The 20310-nt window shown below is 39.6% G+C and overlaps 1 protein-coding gene, 1 long non-coding RNA gene and 1 pseudogene across 4 annotated transcripts in view; 2 read left to right on the plus strand and 1 right to left on the minus strand.

Annotated features, from left to right (window-relative positions):
* The window catches only part of LOC148730518 (uncharacterized), a 52448-nt gene extending 40000 nt beyond the window's left edge, over nucleotides 1-12448 (plus strand). Inside the window, exons 1-3 of one of the 2 annotated variants that reach the window (XM_088761301.1) lie at nucleotides 8603-8816; nucleotides 10825-11229; nucleotides 11448-12448. In XM_088761301.1, the coding sequence (XP_088617427.1) occupies nucleotides 8688-8816; nucleotides 10825-11229; nucleotides 11448-11807 (894 nt within the window). In that variant the 5' untranslated portion in view covers nucleotides 8603-8687 and the 3' untranslated portion in view covers nucleotides 11808-12448. Of the gene's footprint in view, nucleotides 1-8602; nucleotides 8817-10824; nucleotides 11230-11447 lie in introns of those variants that run through there. The other variant, XM_088761300.1, reaches the window with a different exon arrangement.
* Nucleotides 4864-7072, minus strand: LOC148730521 (uncharacterized). Of its 2 annotated transcripts, none has more exons than XR_016001779.1 (3): nucleotides 6579-7072; nucleotides 5642-5721; nucleotides 4864-5288 (listed from the first exon to the last, which is right to left on the minus strand). It is a non-coding gene; the product is annotated as an uncharacterized LOC148730521 (long non-coding RNA). The 2 variants fall into 2 exon arrangements; XR_016001780.1 differs by having other exon boundaries at nucleotides 5201-5288; nucleotides 6659-7070.
* A 2459-nt stretch (nucleotides 12449-14907) lies between the features above and the next one.
* LOC148730522 (uncharacterized) overlaps nucleotides 14908-20310 on the plus strand; it is a 31479-nt pseudogene continuing 26076 nt past the window's right edge.

The raw sequence follows: 20310 nt of genomic DNA on the forward strand, positions 1-20310 counted from the left end.
GCCTGAAATAACTTAGAAACGTGTGGTGACCCCTATTTTGTCTACAAACAACAGTTAATTTTTTATTCAATGCAAAACTGTTTTACCGGTATTTTTGATTTTGTAAGTGAGACTGATCTGTGTTAAACAAGTCATCAAGAAATCATTTCATAATAAAAATTTATTTGACCCAAATAATTTGGAGCTGTGATTAGGGACGGTGTTTGCTAATAGGGATCCTGAATTTTGCCCAACCAATGACTATGTAACCAAAATAAATCTCTAAGGGGCTATCCAAATTCACAAAGAAAACGGGGGGCTAACGCGCTATATTCTACGATAATAAGGTTTGAAATCTGAAAAAAGTTTTTTTAGACAGGTGAAGGAAAATAGAAATTTCTTTGTCACTCCATTTGAAATCGACTTTTTAAACAAAATCACTGGTATATGCAACAACAATCTTCAAACTAACAAGTAAGTTGATTATCAATGTCATTCCCAACATTGATAATCAACTCGGTCTTACCGCAGTCAAGAAGGCACTGAATGCCAGAGAAAATAAGCTTCCGTCTACTAATTGCATTCTAGAAGCGGTTTAACAAATGGTAAACACCACAGCGTACACTATTGAGTTATGGATGCACTTGGGAGGTTTGCTAAGCACTCAAGAAGCGTGAGAGTCGCGCGAGGCGATAGCCAGAGCGACTCTAGCTTCTTGAGTGCTTAGCAAACCTCCCAAGTGCATCAATAACTCAATAGTGTACGCTGTGGTGTTTACCGTTTGTTTTACAACATAACATTGATACATTGTAGCTAACGAGTTCCCTTTTATTTAACAAATCTTACGTGACCAGAAAAACAAGCGCGCGCGGAAACATAGTCTTTGCATTTGCTCACGTCAGCAGCGTACACCCATGGGCAAATGGGGGACGCTAAACTGACCAATCAGAGCGCGCGCTGAACTTTGGTTATGCTATAAAAAAATTTGTTTGAAGAGCAATCATTCGGTTTTTAAAGTAAACTTTTTTCTACAGGTTCATGGCACAGCCATGGCCCATGCGCACTAAGAACGCCTGCAGTTATGCAGATCTTGCCATGGGTGAAATAGATTTTCAGGCTAAGTTTTCTGGCCTTATAAAGCCGGCTTTGTGGTGGCGATACCGTGATGATGTTTTTGATCTTTGGCAACAAGGCCTTCCGGCACTACATGACTTTACTGAATTTATAGACTCTTTATACCCCCCTATAAAATTCGAATTAGTTTTTTCTGAACGAGAGCCCCATGTGCTAGATTTAATTCTGCATCTTATCGAGGGTTTGATTCGGACAGACGTTTATTCAAAGCCAACTGATAGGGGAACTGGCTAGATCAAACGCAGTTAAGGGAAGATACCGAGACTCTTGGATCACAAAAGCTTCTTCTTTAATGTATCATGCCCTGCTGCTACAACTTCTACAGTATCTTCTCTTGATTAACTCCAAAACTGTCCCACACTGTGGTAAGGACTGGAACACCATCACTTGAAAACCAGAAACGCTAATAACCTCATTGCCTTTTAAGAAATCAATTAAGATTTTTTCTTAACATTATATTTTTCTATTTCGGATATACCTTTGTCATATTTTACAATCTTTTATATATAATATTTGATATCCTCATTATTTATTTATTTAAATTTTTTGACATATGGTTAGGACCTCCCTGAAAATCATGTTTGTATGAGTGGACATCTTCATTAAAGATCACTCTAACTCTGCTGAACTCCAACTTCAACTACTTTCGACCACAACTCCGACTTCAACTGATGACTATCAAGCAAAGGCTACGCGCTCATTTTCTCATTTGGTTGTTTTATTAACCTTAGGAGTCAGTGACACCACACCTGTGCTCTCTGTGAGATAGCGGCAAATATGACCGTGTGATAAACATCTAAAGCACCAAAGGCTTAAATCAATGATAACCTCCCTAATTAGAAAACATTCACAGATGTGCACCTTTCGCTGATGAAAGGCTTGAAGTCTTTTGGAAATAAAACAAATTAAATCAAGATAATCATAAAAACATCACATTCGAGAACACATCAACAATAACCACATGAATTTAATTCATAATGCATATCAACGATGTATGTTTCACAAATGTTTCACAATGCATATCAAACTTCTATTCCTTCTCAATATTTCACGTTTGATCAGAATAAGAAAATTACGTGGCCCAGTTACTTCTGATTACTTTCCCTGAGTTTATATGAAAGATTTATCAGTACCTGCTAAACTGAAAGGCTATCAGAGTTAAGCTGTTTACTCGTGACAGTGTGTGATTTCAAGTAGTTTCAGACTTTCTTACACGACGAGCTTTATACGACTTTGAATTTCTGGACCCCTACCGATTTTGCGCTATTGAATAGCGCAAAGTCAGGAAGGGGTCTAATTTTTCTTCACGTAACATCTCTGCGGGGCAAAAATTTAATGAAGGATTTTCACAAGAAAGGTGTTGAGAAGTGAGGTTCGGCACATGGCTATCTATCAACAGATTTAATTTGACACGTCAGTCTAGACAACATTATGAGGTAAGCATCGAGTGCGCTCCGTGGATCACAAAATGTAGAAAATGCATCTTCTCAACGTAAACAAAAATTACGAGACGCCCATATTGAAGTGTGCGTCAATTCCTTTATGTTGAGCCAAGCAGGAGCACTTTTAGTAAAGAAATCTTGGAGAAAAAGTAAGAATTATAAGTACGAACCTATGAGAGAATTATTAGCTAGTACGAACATAGTTCTCAAAGCCATTAATCAATCGATCGATGATACACCGCGCAATAGTTTCTGTTCTTATCAGAGTAGGAAAACAGTAACTTTGACTCTTAGCAGAGCGTTTCATTTCGTGGTTCCTGCTTCTACATTCAACAGTTACCTAAAGCCAGCTGAAAGATGCTACAAATTAACATGCGAGAGGGTCAATGTGGCGAAAAAAAGGTAATTTGAAATTTTTTCACCCAATAAAAAGGTTCAGCTATTCCTAAACTGGAAAAATATATATATTTTCTAAAACTGGCCTCTTGGCTGGATTGAGGTGCACTGCATTCTGAAGTATTAAGGATAAGGCTTCCATCTCTTATTTTTGTAAACATTATTCGCCATAGTTCCCAGACTAAAAATGTCACTAGCGACACTTAGTCCATGTTGTCCCCCTCTCAACGAGTTCTCCTTCATCGACGTGCTTCTGATTAAGGACCTCTGCCTCTGTATTTATTCGCCTGCGGCGATCTGCGATCCTAGCTTACCTCTTTTCTTTCTATCTTTTCGTCTTTGCTTTTGCTTCTTTATTCGCTCTTTGTGAATTAGCCTCTCCTGTTCGTCGCTTTCGTCTTCTTAAAGAAATCGACAACGCACAAATAACTCGAAGTCGAACGCAACGCAAAGTCGCTGAACACTCGGAAAGTGACTCCTCTTTATTCAGGTATTTCATACGTCAACTTAATTGGACAAAAATGCTGCTTTTGTGCTCTTTTTAAAGAGCATGTTATAACTTTAGAGATCGCTAAATTGCTGTGGAAACTTGACTGCGAAAGAGAATCACTATTTAGATCTGGGTAGTGACCTGGAAATAATGGTAAATCTCATTACCTACCGCCGGCTTGAATACACATATCCCTTGACGTAGCTTTCATATAATGAATCTCCGGTTTGAAACACACGCGTTTGAAACTCATGCCGGAATAGTTGGTTCTTCCGCTCCAAGAACGTGAATGGCTGGACGCGAAAACGGTGCTCACTAACTATGGCAGAAATCTACGTTACAAATTGCCAAATATGCGCGAAACACATGACAACAAGAAGGGCGTTAGAAAAGCATTACAACCAAAAGCATCCACAGGGTATCGTCTTTCCTAACTTGGGAAGTAAGCAGGCTCCAGTAGAGAAGCCACAACTTTTAACTGGAATGGGCATACTTCCAATGGCTGGCAGAAATCATGGAGTGTTTAAACTCTGCACATAACCCTAGAGTTCCTGGTAAGTACTAAAAAAAACAAACTTGGATCAAACACTTCAGACTATTCGTAATGTTCCCATTTATCTTTCTCCAAAGGGTTTTTTCTGCACAGTTCCACGTGTTATAAGAACTTAATTATTTCGTTGGGTCTTTGATCAATTTTGCTTCAGACAGCCGCTTTTTATCAGTGTAGCAAAGCAAGCAATGTTACAAGTTTGGCTTTGCTCGAACGAAGTGCATCAGTTTCAAGGCCGGGCTATATCGACAACGGCTCACATGCTCGCGCCCAGTATTGAAAATTAGAACAAAAAATGGCCAGTTGTCTTGATCCTCTATTCCGCATATTTTTACAAACTATAAGTGAACTAGAACCCCGAAACCAGTTATTTACAATGGTTGTAAGAGTAAGACTTGTGGCCCGCACTATGCCTTTCCATTTCATGTACTTTTTTTTACCAGGCAACGAACAACACTGGTGTGTGTTTTGAGACCAAAAGAAGATCAAATAGCGTAATTCAAATGGCGACTAAGGTTATATACGCCCAGGAGTATATAACCTTAGGGTTACAAGTCGTCCTGAGGCCATCTTGAAGCACTTCAGTGAGACGAGCGTTACTTTTAGTGTTTCTTAAAAATATTTTTATCATAATATCGTGAAATTTTAATGTATTTTGTACGGTTCTGTGGACTTGACTAATACTTTAAAATTCTCTCGCAGCAAAATGATGCCACTTCACCTTTACAAATGTAAGACTTGACTTTTTTTGGTCATTTACCCAGCAAAGTAGGAAGTGCTACACTTAGTGGAGATAAAGAGCGCAAACACCTGAAGCCACCCATATGAAAGGACAAATCTCTTCGTATGTCCTTTAAAACTTAAAACCTTGGTGACGTGGAGCGAGCTCTGTCTGACCAAGTTAAGGTAAAGTTGTGCTTGACAAAATCCTTCATTGGCTCCACAGAAATAACAAACGGTGTTGTTAATCTTTCGGGGCGTGGTGCCCTAGAAGCTGCAAAGAAAATGCAAAATTCCAAGAAAGCCTCTCTGCAGTCACAACTAGTCATAGATGTTGGAGAAGAAACGGAACTACTAGATAATGTGAATTCATATGGTATCCAATTTTTGAGAATTCAACAAATAGAATTATATGGCAAAAGCCCAATCTATAAAATATACGACAATGTAGCTAAGAGACAAATATATATGACTCTTTTGACAACATATCTTTTCTTTTCTTGCGTGCCTGCATGTTAATCTTCCTCAAAGCACTAAGAAATGTCACTCCAAGGTTTCCATCACAATAATACACCACCTAGATAGAAACAATATAGGCACTGAATAACATCAAAACCATTATTATAGACATTCATAGTTACTTGTATTGTACTACGTACAGGGGATAAACACATACATGTAGATGCCATCAAATGAGACATTCAGTTTTTATTGTGGCTTCTTGTTAAGACTGAAATATTTAAGACAACCACTCACAGTAATGATTCAAATACATGTAGTATGAAAAATACTTTTGGCCTCATTGTAGAATAGGTAACTACAATATTCCTTTGCTAGCTTTAAGTAGTTGAATAAAGACTGAATTGATCATGTTAAGTTCATTACAATTTCCACTTTTGTGTGCAAATGAGAACCACATGAAAAAATTACCATACAGTCATCACTAGATAGATAAGCCAAGCTCCTTTCCTGTTTCAGGCAAGCCAAGCAGTGATCTCAACATTTATTCACTAAAAAAATATGAAAACAAAGAACCAAAATTTTTCATGTGATCTAGCTTACCCTGTTAGTGCTTGGCAATCACCTGTAAAAATTAGACTTCCACAGAGTCCCAGCTCAAAATAGGTGAACCTTTTGTCTGCTCTAGAGAACTAAAGTTCCAAAATTATTGTCCTCTGGTTACAAATTAGGATATTATCAATCAAAATATAGACTTTTTTATGTGTAATTACATTACCATTTTAGTGCCCAAGAAACACCTGAGGATAAAATTCCCACAGAGTCACAGCTTGAAAAGCCGAGTTCCTCTGCTGTTTCAGGCAGGCCAAACAGTGATATCAACAGTTTTTCATGCTCGAAAAACTACTTTCAAAAATGGTTCAAGTAAAATTAATAACATTTTAGTGCCCTAGAAACACCTGAGGATAATTTTCCCACAGAAAAGCCAGGTTCCTCTGCTGTTTCAGGCAGGCCTAACAGTGATACCAACAGTCTTTTACTCGACACAAATTAAATTCAATAATGGCTCATGTGGAATTAATAACACTTTAGTGCCCAAGAAACACCTGAGGATAAATTTCCCACAGAGTCACAGCTTGAAAAGCCAGGTTCCTCTGCTGTTTCAGGCAGGCCAAACAGTGATACCAACAGTCTTTTACTTGACACAAATTAAATTTAATAATGGCTCATGTGGAATTAATAACACTTTAGTGCCCAAGAAACACCTGGGGATAAATTTCCCACAGAGTCACAGCCTGAAAAGCTAGTTTCCTCTGCTGTTTCAGGCAGGCCAAATGGTGATACCAACAATCTTTTACTTACTACAAACTAATTCCGACCTATAATTAGTTTGAAAGGGAAATTTTACCATTTTAGTGCCCAAGGAACACAGAGCTGCAGTTTGAAAAGCACAGTTCCTCTGCTGTTCCAGGCATGTCAAACACTTACCAAAGTTTCCAGTTCAAATATTTTGTTCCCAAAAAGCACCTGGAGATGTCATTTCTCACAGAGTCACAGCTTAAAAAAGCCAAGTTTCTCTGTTACTTCAGGAAGGCCAGACAGTAACTGAAATGGAAAAGGACAATTATTAACACTGACAGTGAATTATTTGAATGGTGCAAAAGTAGTAGCTACATGTAGTGGCCCATTCCATAGAAAAGGAAAAAAACTAAAAAAGAAGCCCATTTAATGATCTGAATCATTAACTGCTCTCTGTCAGCTGTTCAAGAGTTTACTTGCTCAAGTTATCTTTTGGATCAGACATAATTTCTTGATTAAGGTTTTGACTTCAAATAGTATCCACATGTATCCATCCAAAGAGGAAGGCTGTTAAGAATACAAAGGGGAATGGTATCTCAAATGCCAAAATTTGTAAAGGAAAAAAGTGGATATTCCAAGGGGTAGGTGGCTCACACCAAAAACCTTCTTAAGGGGATATGGAGATGCCTGTTTTCTAGAAACATTGACACTGCTTAGCCTCAAGTTTTGTTTGTTTAGTTTTCGTTTTTTTTTTTTTTTTTGGAAACAAATGTTCAAATTACCCTTAATGTATAACATAACAAACAGAGTTCAACACAAAGTCCATGCCCAGCTAGCACAAAATTTTATTCATTGACTTTTTCAAGAAGCATGTATAGTCAAATGTAACTAAGAAAAAAATAAAAGTAAAATGATAATTTACAAAAATTAATTTTAATAAAATATGACCTAAACCTGAAAAGGTTAATTAAAAGTAATTTGTTATGTAAAGCATAATCCAATCTGAAATGCAATTTTTAAAGTTAGCTTTGTAATGTTTGCCATCAACAGTGAAGCCTTCTTCTTTCAGAACTTTATTCTCCTCATTTAGCCAAACAATCAACTTCTTTGTGATAGCTAAATCAATTGGAACAATTCCAATTCTCTCCCTGCAGTACAAACAAACAGTGTTATCATTATCAGCAGCAGCATCATGCAGTACATGATAAAATAGATAACCCAAAAATTTTCCTTACCTGCAAGAGGTCTTCCAGCTCGTTTCGTGAATAAACGAGGTCCTATCGATTTATCCAACTTCAGCAGATCTTTAAGCGGTCGCTTTATATCTGAAAAAGAGACAGGCGCGACCACTGCGTCAGCTACTGTAGCAGCGTAGATAGTGGCGTCTCCAATCCAAGCGATCCAAGCTGTCTTGAGCTGCCGCGAAAATTCGATCTTCCAGCCATTTCCGAGTCAAACTTGTGAAAATTTAATAATTCCCTCACCAATCTAAATTGATCTGAAGTAACCACTAGCTATTCAACGAGATTTTTTCGTCGTAACGCTCTTCTAATTATTCTGAAGAGGGCTGAAACATTAAGTGTCCTTCTTTGGCGACGAACCAAACCACGGTGGGTCGACTTGTCCACCATTTCCATCGACCAGATCGCGGACGCATACTTCTGCAATGTCCTCAATCACTCCTCATGAACTCTCTTGATTTACAAAACCAGTCGTTTGATACAGTGTACCAAATTTTGCCTGGATCGAGCGACAGTCCGAAAATTCGGCGAAGAGGATATAGCTTCGCCGCCATATCTCGTTCGCGCCAATTTTTGTATTACGCGCGACGAAGCACTTTGTTACATATTAAGTGTAATTAGAGTCGACAACAAACCAGTTATGGATACATGATCTGGTTTTCATTTGTACAGCGCACTCAAAATATACTTAGCACCTTCATCCACCGCAAACTGTGCAGTCATGACAGATCCGTAATTTTGCTAATTCGATTTTCTTGACTACCCCGGAAATTAGAACCCATAGCCAGCTGTGAATTTCAAAGTCGCATAAAGCTCGTCATGCATTTAGCTCCGTCGCTTCCTGATTAAGATTCCCATTTTAGCAAGATGACAGACAGTTAACATTCAACGAAGTTCTGCAGGATATAAATAGGCACATACATAAGAAGATATTTTACAGCCAACACAAAGCATTCGCCCAAAGTAACCATCGGAGAATGGCGAAGTTTCTAATGCTCGCTGCTCTTTTATATTTTTTGTCCAAACCCGGAGTAAGTTCAATGGGAACAACTACCAGTCCTCAACAACAGAATCCTCAGGCTGACGCTGACAAAGAGCCATGTCAGGTAAACTTTGTGCTTTATTCTAGTAGTTCTCAAGTCTCGTGCATTGAGCGTGAATCAATTAATTCAATCTTATGCTCCTACGCTGAAACTATTATTCTTACGCATTTAATGTTTTTGATTAAAACTGTTTTGGTGAGGTAGCAAACTGCTGCATGCTTTAATTAAGTACCCGTAACATTCATTTTCCTTCTACATATAACGAACTCCTTGTTCCCTTTGTGCTCGCTTCGAACATTTTCAAACAGCTAGTGGGAAGTCTCGCTCAGTATAATGAAATGCACGTCTTAGCTACTAATTTATTTTTTTCATGAAAATTTTATAGGGAAGCATGGTCCCATATCCCCACCTCCAAGAAAGTAATGCATGCGGTGTCGCAATCGAAGGCTTTGGGGTCCAAAATCTCACTATTTGCCACCAAATCAACTTTAGAGCTCTTAAAAACTAACATATTTAAAAACTGAAAAAAGGCTTTTACCACTCATGTCTGCCAAGCCAAGTGCAAGACAAATCCTTTATCAATCATTAGTTTTAGAACATTTGTTGAAAGATATGATTTCATAAACATTTACATTTTTATCACAGTGACTTGGCTTGCCATTGAAAACTAAACAGGGGTCAATCTTCGTGGATTGATCGTCGATGGAAGGAAACAATACACAAAAGATCGTCGTGACAGTCATTTCACGACAGTCTGTGTGCCAAACCAGCCTTGATGTTCATTTAAACGTTTTATGGGCTTTTTTTCCTACGCTGTCTCTCGTTAACAAGCGTCGGATCGTGACAACGGATACCAAAAAATGTTTCAAACTTTTTTAAATTACATTTTTTATGTATACGCAAATGAATTAATTATATTTCGGTGAAGCCTCTTTCTTTAATTTTCATTACCCCAGTTTACCATACAACCTATTAGCTGAATAATTGTTCTGTGTATGGAGGATTTTACCCGCTATTGCCACTGTGCACTCCAGCTGCGCATAAGCCATGGTCGTGCATGTTCGGGTGGAAAAATTCGTCTCCCGCAATGATCACGTGAGAGGGACCAGCCGCGATGAAAGGGATGTTTAGCCCTATAACTTACGGGTCAAATTGGTTTAATCGTGCAGCCTAAGGTCAAAACTGAAAAGAAAATCTATTGGACAATTGGTTCCCATAGAAAAACAAGATGAAATGAGAAATGATATTTTACACATTAACTTCAATCAAACAACACTTTACGGACATACCATAGTGTAACCATGACATCTAATTTACCGGGCTGTGGAAACGCCAAATTGTCACTGGACCTTACTAAACGTAGTATAGTTCGGGTAACACTTTATAGCCATAATTCGCATCGCATCGAAGAATCGGAATGTCGTTGACTCGGAAACTTATTCCGTCGCTTTTAAGACTTTTGATATCCATTATTTTTCGAACAGAGTATTCGATATCATATTCGCTTTTCATTTTGAGCTCCAGAAGGTCTATCGAGGTCGGAAACGAACGGAAAATCCGACCTTAAAATTTTAAGTCGGCCGCATGTACTTCAGTTTAATCATTTGTTGTGATCGCATTAGTACTACTTAGCCTGGGGAGGTAGGGGAAAAGCCTCTCTCACACAAGGCAATCGCACTACGCGGTTGCCAATGTGTTTACTCACAGGGGAGGTGTTAGGACACCTTGAATAAAATGTGATGACAAATTAAAAAAAACCTGAAATAGCTTAGAAAACGTGTGATGACCCCTTTTTTTATGGCACCGAACAACAGTTTGACCTCTACAAACACACAGTTAATTTTCCATTCAGTGCAAAAACTGTTTTGCCAGAATTTATGATTGTGTAAGTGAGAGTGATCAGTATTAAGTATTAAGTATTTTATTTTATTCTATGATTTTATTTTATAAAATCCCCTGATGAGTGAGCAATCACGAAACAGGTTTATAGGGATGAAAGCGTAGTCTTTGTATTTTTCTAACTCAACACTCAATCTAGCACGTCGATACAGTTGCCTTTTTTTCTTTCCAGAAATCCATCTTTGCTCGGGGATTTTCAGGGATTCCAGGATCCAATGGCATACCAGGAATGCCGGGAATTCCTGGGTCCCCGGGGTTGCAAGGACAACAGGGAAAAGATGGAGCCAAGGGAGAGCCTGGTGTCAAGGGACCGAGAGGCATGAAAGGGACAAGAGGAGAAAAAGGAAATCAAGGGTCACGTGGTAAAAATGGTGCACCTGGAATGATGGGAATAAAAGGAGATAAAGGCAATGAAGGGTCACGTGGCAGCGGTGGACCGCCAGGAATGAAGGGTGTGAAAGGAGGACTGGGGCCTAAGGGAGAGAAAGGAGAAATTGCGAATGGTGCAGTGTCACAGACCAACTGGAAACAGTGTGTGTGGAAAAAAGAAGATGGCAGAGATAGTGGAAAGATCAAGGTATACAAACATCTAAAAAATACCATAAAAAAATTTAGGAGTTGGATTAAATAAACATTTTTATAATTTTGAAATGGAAATTAACAAAATTAATTTTTATTCAATTCTGCGCTTCATAGCAGCCAGGAAAAGTACAAGGTCATTCAATTCTTCCCTAATGTGTACCATTATTATAAAAGTTTTTTGCACTGATACTGTCTTCTTGCCATTTGTTCCAGGATTGCTTATTCAACAAGCTGCAGTCTGATACAGCCATTAAAGTCTCATTCCAGGGAAATATGGGAGTCTATGGCACTTCATATAAATGCAACCGGTGGTTCTTCAAGTTTAATGGAAATGAATGCAGTGGACCATTGACAATTGAGGCTGCTGTGTACAACGATTGGCCATCTGGTAATCCCAATCTGCTTCACCACAGATCATTTGAGGGATACTGTGAAAACATCCCACAAGGCAGGGTTACTGTGGAGTTATGGGTAGGAAAGTGTCCCAGTGGTCATACACAGGGTGATGCCGCCACTGGATGGGGATCAGTATCCCGAATAATGATCGAGGAAGTCTCTAGAGCCCAGTCCTAATTTCTCCTGTCGTTTTCAGACAAGGAACGGTGAAGACTATTCCATTTTGTTTTTTCCGTCATCCTAGCTCGATCTCAAGATTTTCTCCTATTATCGAGGTCCCAAAGTAAATAATATATTCTTTTATGTCGCTGAAAATGTTTTCTCTGAACATTTCCCCTACTTCTTGCGTGAATGAGATGACGTAATTTCGTTTTATTAACAGAGTTAACAAGGTTGCTGATCTCTTTTCAGTCGCGTGCTAGACTTCACCGAGATGGAGGGACTACTCGTAGTCTATAATTTACAAGTTTTCACCAAAGTGGAGGTGGTAGATGTTTAACGAGCAGTGAAGGGGTGGAGTAGATATCCACCCTAGAATTGAAAAGTTATTTTAGTATAGCACAAAAAGATGAATTTAACTCGTTTATTCCTGCAACGGTTACGATATTTTCGGGCGCAAATTTCGTGTGCGTTTCCAAGAGGTGAATATCAAAAAATAATCGGAACCTGAGTAGTCAATCAGAGCGCGCCCTAAACGCTAGTCTCGGTAAATACCAATAGCAATTATATTATTATCACCATTGTCATTAACATTACTATTATTGTCATTAATGTTATTATTAAAGAATTGTTTTAAATAAAAGTTAATCGTGCTCGAACATCCTGCAGGTACAAAGCTTGGTCATATTTCAGCCATTATTCATTGACCGACCGGCTAGATCAAGTGACATGTATTGGTGGTTCCGTTTACTGATAGGAACTTACCTCAAAGAATTTGTCAAACTTAACATAAAGTGTGCTATCAACCTCTTGGAGGCTAGATTTTGAACAGAAGCGCGAGGGCACTATGCTAAGTTTAGAAAGACGAGTTGACCATGGAATACATGTAACTTCTTGTATCAGCCAAATCTGTAGTTATTACTCGGCTAAATCCAACACTTTCGTAACGCTGAGAAATTCCCTAGATATTTCACGTAGAGAAAACTTCTCTAATTCCAAAGAAGGCCAAGGCCACAATGAAAATTAACAAAGAAATTAAAACTTGTCCTCTCTAATGAACACTAGCTAGCTAGGGTCAGATAAATCATGGCGGCAATTTTGGGCATAATGCAATGGTCAAAGTATCGAGCTTAACGCCGGGATGATGACTTAACTTCATTTACAGTTAACTGTAGCCTGAGAATGTCAATGGTAAGCCTGGTCTGCTTTTCTTGTTTCCACTCTAGAAATTTGATGCAGTAAAACGTTGTGTTCTGAACTCTGGTAGACCTTTATTGTTAGCAAGGGGGAGGGGATCAGCTTTAGAAACTCTCTACGATGGCCAATCAAATCAACTGATCAAACCAATTATCTTGCAATACCCCCTTACTGATACAGCCCCAGGTTTCTTCAGAAAACTACCCTCTTTCAACATCTAAGGACTTGCCCGCTTTTATCCTGCGCATGCCGGTTTTTCAAATTACAGCACTGTTATCTGTGATATTAACGCTGAAGGTGGTAAAACTTCAGTTATCTCCTCAATCAAACCGGTTATTCTTCCAGTGTTTATTAGATACTCAGCAAGCCAACTTATTAGGACCTTAGGAGGGAAACAAGCACGCCTGAACAAGCACGCCTGAACAAGCACGCTGAGTGCAAGGCACCACATAAGCGCTGGAGCAGGAAGGGACGATGGGGGCTGTAGCCCCCTCCCACTTAGAACAAAAATTTGGTGTTTTGATGCGAAAATATCGCTTAAATGCGAAAATATCGCTTACAATTTCCAAAGTATTTAGTCTCGTGATTTTTTTTCACAAATCCTTATATCAGGATCGTGCTTGTCAAAATAATATGTTGTAAAACATTTTTTGAACAGCTCCGCAGTTCAACTGCCAAAATTTCCGTTAAACTGGACAGCATATCTATAGGAAATTTGGGAGCGAAATCGAATGCGAAGCTGAAAGATTTTAGGATGTGCTATTTTAGAATCTGTCTTGAATACGTGAACACTATAATCGACTGCAGTTCAAAACAATGTTGGGACGCTAGTAAGAAAGTACCTTAAGCAAACTCGTCAAGCGGAAGGCGCGAAGAGCCTTGGATCACATAGATCAAAGATTTTTCTTTAATGTATCATACCTAGCTGCTGCAACGTCTGGTTTCTCTCGCTGATTAATTCAAACTCTAAAGTCTTACTCCAATTCAACTTCAACCCCTGACTTTTGACTTCATGATAACTCCAAATACAACTTATCACTATCAATCGAAAGCTAGACGCTTATATTCTCACTTGCTTGTGTTCTCTTAACTTTGAAGGTTGACACCACACCTGTGATTTTTGCGAGATAGTGGAATATATGACCGTGTGATAAACAATCTACCGCATCAGAGGCTTAAATCAGTGATAAACTCCACGGTCAAAAAACAATCACAGATGTTAACCTTACGTAGGAGAATATGAACAGTTCAAAGTTTCTTGCCTTACGCATATAACTAGGCGTTATTAATCAAGCTTGTTCGGTTAAGATGGCTGGAAATTAGCGGAGTTATTTTTCGCATTTCTTTGGACGGAGACAAAGTCGAGGTCCATAAAAACGCGAAAAAAGAACCCGGCCAATATCCAGCCATCTTGACCGAACATGCTTGGGTAATAAAGGATTTATCATATAGCAAAAATATTTCGCTTTATTGTTTACTTCGAGAGCCGAGAAAAGCTATAGGGCGCTTTGAAAATGAGTAGGAATGTGCCTGTGGCAGTGTGAAAGATACCCCCCTCCCCCACGTTGCTAAACGCCCTGCCACCTCTACACCAAGGCTTAGATGACAAAAGCTTCTTCTTTGATGTATCATGCCTGGCTACTGCAACGTCGACAGTATTTTCTCCCTAATTAACTCCAACTCTAACCTAACCTCAACTTTAACTACTTTAGACTACAACTAATCACTATTAACCGAAAGCTATGTGCTTATATCCTCCTTTAGTTGTTTTCTCAACCTTGGAAGTTGACACCACACCCGTGCTCTGTGATAGCGGCACATATGACCGTGCGATAAACAATCTGCAGCAGCGTAACCAGAAAACCTCCACAGATGTGAACTTTACAGTGGTAATTATGAAAACCAATCAAACTCTTTAATTATGCATAAGGTAAGTGAACCCATGTATGACGTGTTTATTCACTTCCAGGGTTACAGTTATCATTATCACCCTTTCCAGTAAACATTTTTATTTACATCGCAATCCAAGAATATTCCAGGTTAAACTTACACGTTCATATTTTGAACGAGTTTTTTTTAGCTCTTTGACGTAACGTGTCAAAATAAATGATTGATTGATTGATTGATTGATGATTGATTGATTGAACTAATTTAACATTTCACTCACACTACTTTCACTTTGTAAAACTGATTATAAAAGTTCATCGTTTGTAATACTCGTGCTATCTGTTTCGCTAGTGGATGAGCAAGGTCCATGTAGTTTAACCAGGTGCCCATTGGGCTCCTGGTTTAACACGCTGCTCTAAACTGGGTTCCTCAGTACTTAAACAGGGTATATGACCTTCGTCCAGTCCAGTTCTCGAATGAATTTTTCTTCAACACCTAAATTATATAACTTCGTGGCACAGGAAATTCTCAAAGAATGAACTGTTTTCGGTTTAATTTCTTAACAACCAACTTTTCTGTGTACTCCGTGAGCTTCTGTACTTCTAGCATTAAAACATTCGAGCAAAAAAAAAAACTTCCGAAGCTTTAAAAAACAAAACACACCACTCATCACACTGACTAGCTTTCGGATCAAGGTTCAAAATTATCCGAGCTTTTGAGATCATGGATCACAAATATGGATAACAATAGGAAAAATGTATATCATGGAATCTAAAACCTGAGTCAATATTTTTTTATCACGAAACCCGCGTATCTCCCTAAAACGGGACCGAAGCTCTGCGTGCCGTCGCGCTAGTTTGCTGACGAGAATGACGGGATATAAAAATAACTGCTAATGTGGTATAAATTGGCCACAATGGTGACGCTTTTATTTCACCCCACATCAAGAACATTGATATAATAAACATCACGCAAAGGTGGGGTTAAATATCGGCCACCGCCACAAGAATGTGGCAACCCCACCAAGACGACCGCAGTGCTTGGAGAGCAACGGTAACAAACCTAATAGAACAAACCTAATAGAACAGTAACGATGCGAGCCCATGACTGACCATCGTTACCTTCCACATGAAAACGATAAAGCTGTGTAAATGAGATGAGCGGAAGCGGGCACAGCCCGAGTAACATACTAATGATGAAAGCAGTCTGGAAAGCGTATCATTATCCAGACACAGACAACGTAACCGAATAAAATGTCTGTAGTCGTTAAGCAGTCGAGAATGAACCGACAGCCCAATCCTTGAGTCGATTCATCCAGGACGCAATCTAGTATTAAATGTCAGCTTGTCGAGCATGAAAGGATAAATTATTCTAAAAGGAAGAGGCGAACGAAAATTAGCAAACTAGGAATGGACAGCCGTACAATTGATAAATTACGCTAAGGCGAATGCACCGCAGGCAAGAACACGAAGAGCGTAGCAGCTCATGTCTGAACTACATCATGATTCATTCATCCCCAAATACGAAATTAGTTGGCATGTAAAGTGCCCGACCTGATGTAGAGCTTCAACGCGTCGGACTTCCAGCGACTAAGAGCCCGGATTTGAGCGTCGGAGAGGAGCGATTTGACCGGACAGAATGGAAGGGAATCTTCGCGTGCAATAATGATATCGTAGGGCCGGTTGTCTGTGTTATGTTTAAAGCGAGTGAGTGTGATCTTGACCCTGCAGATGGCGGCTGAACTCGCAAGAAAGCTGATGATGCAGTACTGGACAGCGCTACTAGAACAATCACGGCTTTTGGTCGCTAGCTCTCCGACGCGCAAAAACCCATAAAAGGCTAATAAAAACATAGTGGAAAACGTAGTGTGCTGAGAGGCCGAAGAGTTGGTATGGTGCAAGGAACGAACCAGTTGATGGAGAACAGATCGTGTAATGGGCAGCCAAATATCGGCCGACTTCGAGCGACTAATAGCCCTCAAAAGTTTTTGAATGACGAATGTTTTGGTAGGATCGTGTACACCGGCTACTTTGTGCACATAACTAATAGCGGAGAGATAAGACGTTACTGTGGCGGGTGCCAATTTTCGTGCGTTTAGATAGGAAATGAAAAGGGCCAGGGAAGTGCAATTCAAGGGGAGAGAGGGGAAAGCTGAATTGAAATAATGGCTGTAAAAATCGTTAAAGACTACCCACGCTCTCTGATACATTTTCCGGGTAGCGGACGATAGTGACGACTCAAGCAGAGCCCTCAAATTAGTGACCAACTCTCCGGCAGAAGGCTCTCGGGCACTTTCGTGGGAAATTCGTGCACTCCCGGACACAGTTCCTTGAATTTGTCGACGTTGACTGACAGCGGTGATTTCCCCTTGAATGGCCCCGCTGGAGGAACGCTCCCCATCACTTTTAACGGGAAGAATTGAAGGTGCTCTGGGGTCTTGTGGGTCTGTGCTGTGGGTCCCTCCGGTTCCCAACGCTTGTTGTATCGCCTGTGAAATGGTCGTCGTGATGGAGGTGGACAGAGCTCGCAGATCAACGGAGATCAAGTTCTGGTTGTGGTCATTGCTCCGGGTCTGAGTGGCAACAGCCACGTCTGGAGAAACCTCAGAAAGGTCGGAACCTCGCGTGCGTTTCGTTCGTCTTTGCGTGTTGGACTCATCAGAATGTGCACGCGTCGTCCTTTGCGTGTTGGACTGATCGGAATGTGTACGCTTCTTCCTTTGCGTGTTGGATTGATAGGAATGTGCGCGCTTCCTGGGTGGCATAGCTTATCAAGAAAATTTCTTTGATCAGAAACGAGAATACGGTAAAATAAAGATTAACATTGAATCGCAAAGGGGCAGCACTGGAAATAATGCACTTCGTAGCGACGGTTATGAACTTAAAAGTCACTGTGAAATAGCGCCAGACGTAATATCATGCTTAAGGTAAAGGCGGAATACTGAGTGCAAAGGACACACCCAGAAACTGAGCGGTCGGAAAGGATTGTACACTCTTGTGGTAACAGCCAATACCTAACTTTGGAGCCGGAGCCAGTAAAATAAGTATACGTGTGCAGCCAGAAGGTGTACATACGTTTCGTACGTAGTAACGACAGTATAATAAGTCGTGTAATCAATAAGTCGTGTAATCAAACAGCAAGCTTGCTCGGGACCGTACTGGAAGAATAGCGGCCCTCATTTTTTTTTGTACGGACCTCGCTGCGCTCGGTCCGTACTGTCAAGACCTCGGGCCAATATTCTCCCGGTACGGCCCTCGCGCTTGGTTAATAAGATATAGATATCAAGCCGGTCTCGGATCCGAAAGCCTCCTTCTTTTATGTATCAGGACTACAACATTTCCTCTCTGATTAATTCAACTCTGAATCTAAATCGTAAAACAACTTCTTTAGACTACAACTCCAGCTAAGACTACTGAATTGCTATCAACAAAAAGGTATTTACGTGCTTATATTCTCACCTGGTGGTGTTTTCTTACCTTCAAAGTTGACACTATACCTGTGCTCCACGCAAGATAGCGGCACATTTGACCTGTGATAAGCAATTTGAAGCATTTTGATAAAAGGCTTAAATCAACGATAACCTCCATAATTAGAACACATTTATTAATGTGAACCTAGCGCTGATAAAAATGTTTCAAGTCTTTTAAAAATAAACACTTAAAATAGTGATAATTATAGAAACATCACATTCAAGAATGGATCAACAAGAACCACAAAAATATTATTCTTAGTTTAATAAACTACTCAAAAGAAGTCTGCAATTTGTACCTTTAAAACACGTCAACAGATTTTGAAGATGAAAGTTTATCACACCGCCTCGTGATCAGCGTGCATCGAAAAGAAGGTGTTTGAAAAGTTTTGCGCTATTTCAGAATTGATTCAACGTACACGATTACCGTAATCGACCAAAGGACAGAGGATATTGAGATGTTAGGGGAAACTATTTGGAGTATCTCGCAAATACATCAATTAATTCGATGCTTCAACAACTCCCCGGGAATTTGAACTTTGGAAGATTGATTTGTTCAAATTCCCGACCCCCTTAGCAAAAATTATGTTCACATGCCGCACCCAATGTTTTTATAAGAGGAAAAATCAGCGACTACTACTCTCTACACATTGACCAAGCTTTAAAACCCAGACCTTGTAGACCAATTCTTATTAGCCATTCGCTTGCTAAAATGAACTGTTTACTTATCACCCCACCATATTTTATAAATCCGCTGGAAATACTTGATGCTTCTGGTTCAAATTCCCCACCCCAGCCAGGCAAGGTTCAGATTTCCCTTCCCGGGCATGGACGACGGTAAAATTCCATAAGTTTTCTGGGTAGGGGGATGTTGAAGCTATGTCGAAAACGTGAACAAGCTGTAGTATGCTTCCTTTTTAGGTCACGGTTTATTCACTTGAGTTAACGATTATGTTACAACGCTTTTCTTAAATCCTACTTACAGCTCCTCGCATATTTGAACAAAAAGACATTAATAACGTTGTATCACAGGCACATGGAACGAGGCCATACATGGGTGAAAACACGTGCCGCATACAGATTGTTTGATTACGTAATAGATAAACGAAATCCCCCATTATTTTGATTAGTTTAAAACTAATTATCTTCTCCTACAGTTTCCATCACTTGATCGGCGCGTAAGCGGAAGGTACCGAGAGTCTTGGATCACACAGGCTTCTTCCTTAATATATTATGCTTGCTACTACAACGTCTACGTAATTTTCTCTATGATTTACTCCAAATCTAACTCTTAAAACTCTAAAAACAACTTTTTTATACCAAAACTCAAGCTACTACATTATGGGATCATTCATTGGTCTGAACTGTGTCCAAAGAAACGAAGTTTTCATTAATTAGTCTTTAAAGAAAAGCGGCATTTGGGTTTCTTAAAACCGCAAAACCGTACAATAAACAATAAGGGAGGTGAGTTCTAAAGAGACTGTGGTGCTGCGTCGGTGGGGGTAACAAGGTAATTTGGTAATTAACTCTGTATCAACTAAGTTGAAATTGTAAATTGGCCATCGTAAAGATGGTGGCCAATTTACAATTTCAATTTAGCTGATATTACCAAATTATCGTACAATAAACATAAAATTGCCCAAAACCGCAAAAAAAAAAAAAAAAAAAATTATCGAAACTGAAAGCCGGATCCAAAGCCGTCGAAACGGATAAATTTTCACGTCTTATGATCAAAAACCCTGATCGATTCGATACAGTGGTGACAAGTGAGACACATATGTGGCTTCGCCGCCTAAAGGAGACAATAGCCACAAAAACATACGCACTTACATTCTCATTTGATTGTTTTCTTAACTTTGGAAGTTGACACCACATCTGTGTTGTGCGAGATAACGGTTCATAGGACCGTGTCAACACAATCTTTAGTTAGTTATAACCTCCGTAATCAGAAAAATCCCCATAGATATT

Source organism: Stylophora pistillata, chromosome 5, assembly GCF_964205215.1.
Source record: "Stylophora pistillata chromosome 5, jaStyPist1.2, whole genome shotgun sequence".
Classification (NCBI taxonomy): domain Eukaryota; kingdom Metazoa; phylum Cnidaria; class Anthozoa; order Scleractinia; family Pocilloporidae; genus Stylophora; species Stylophora pistillata.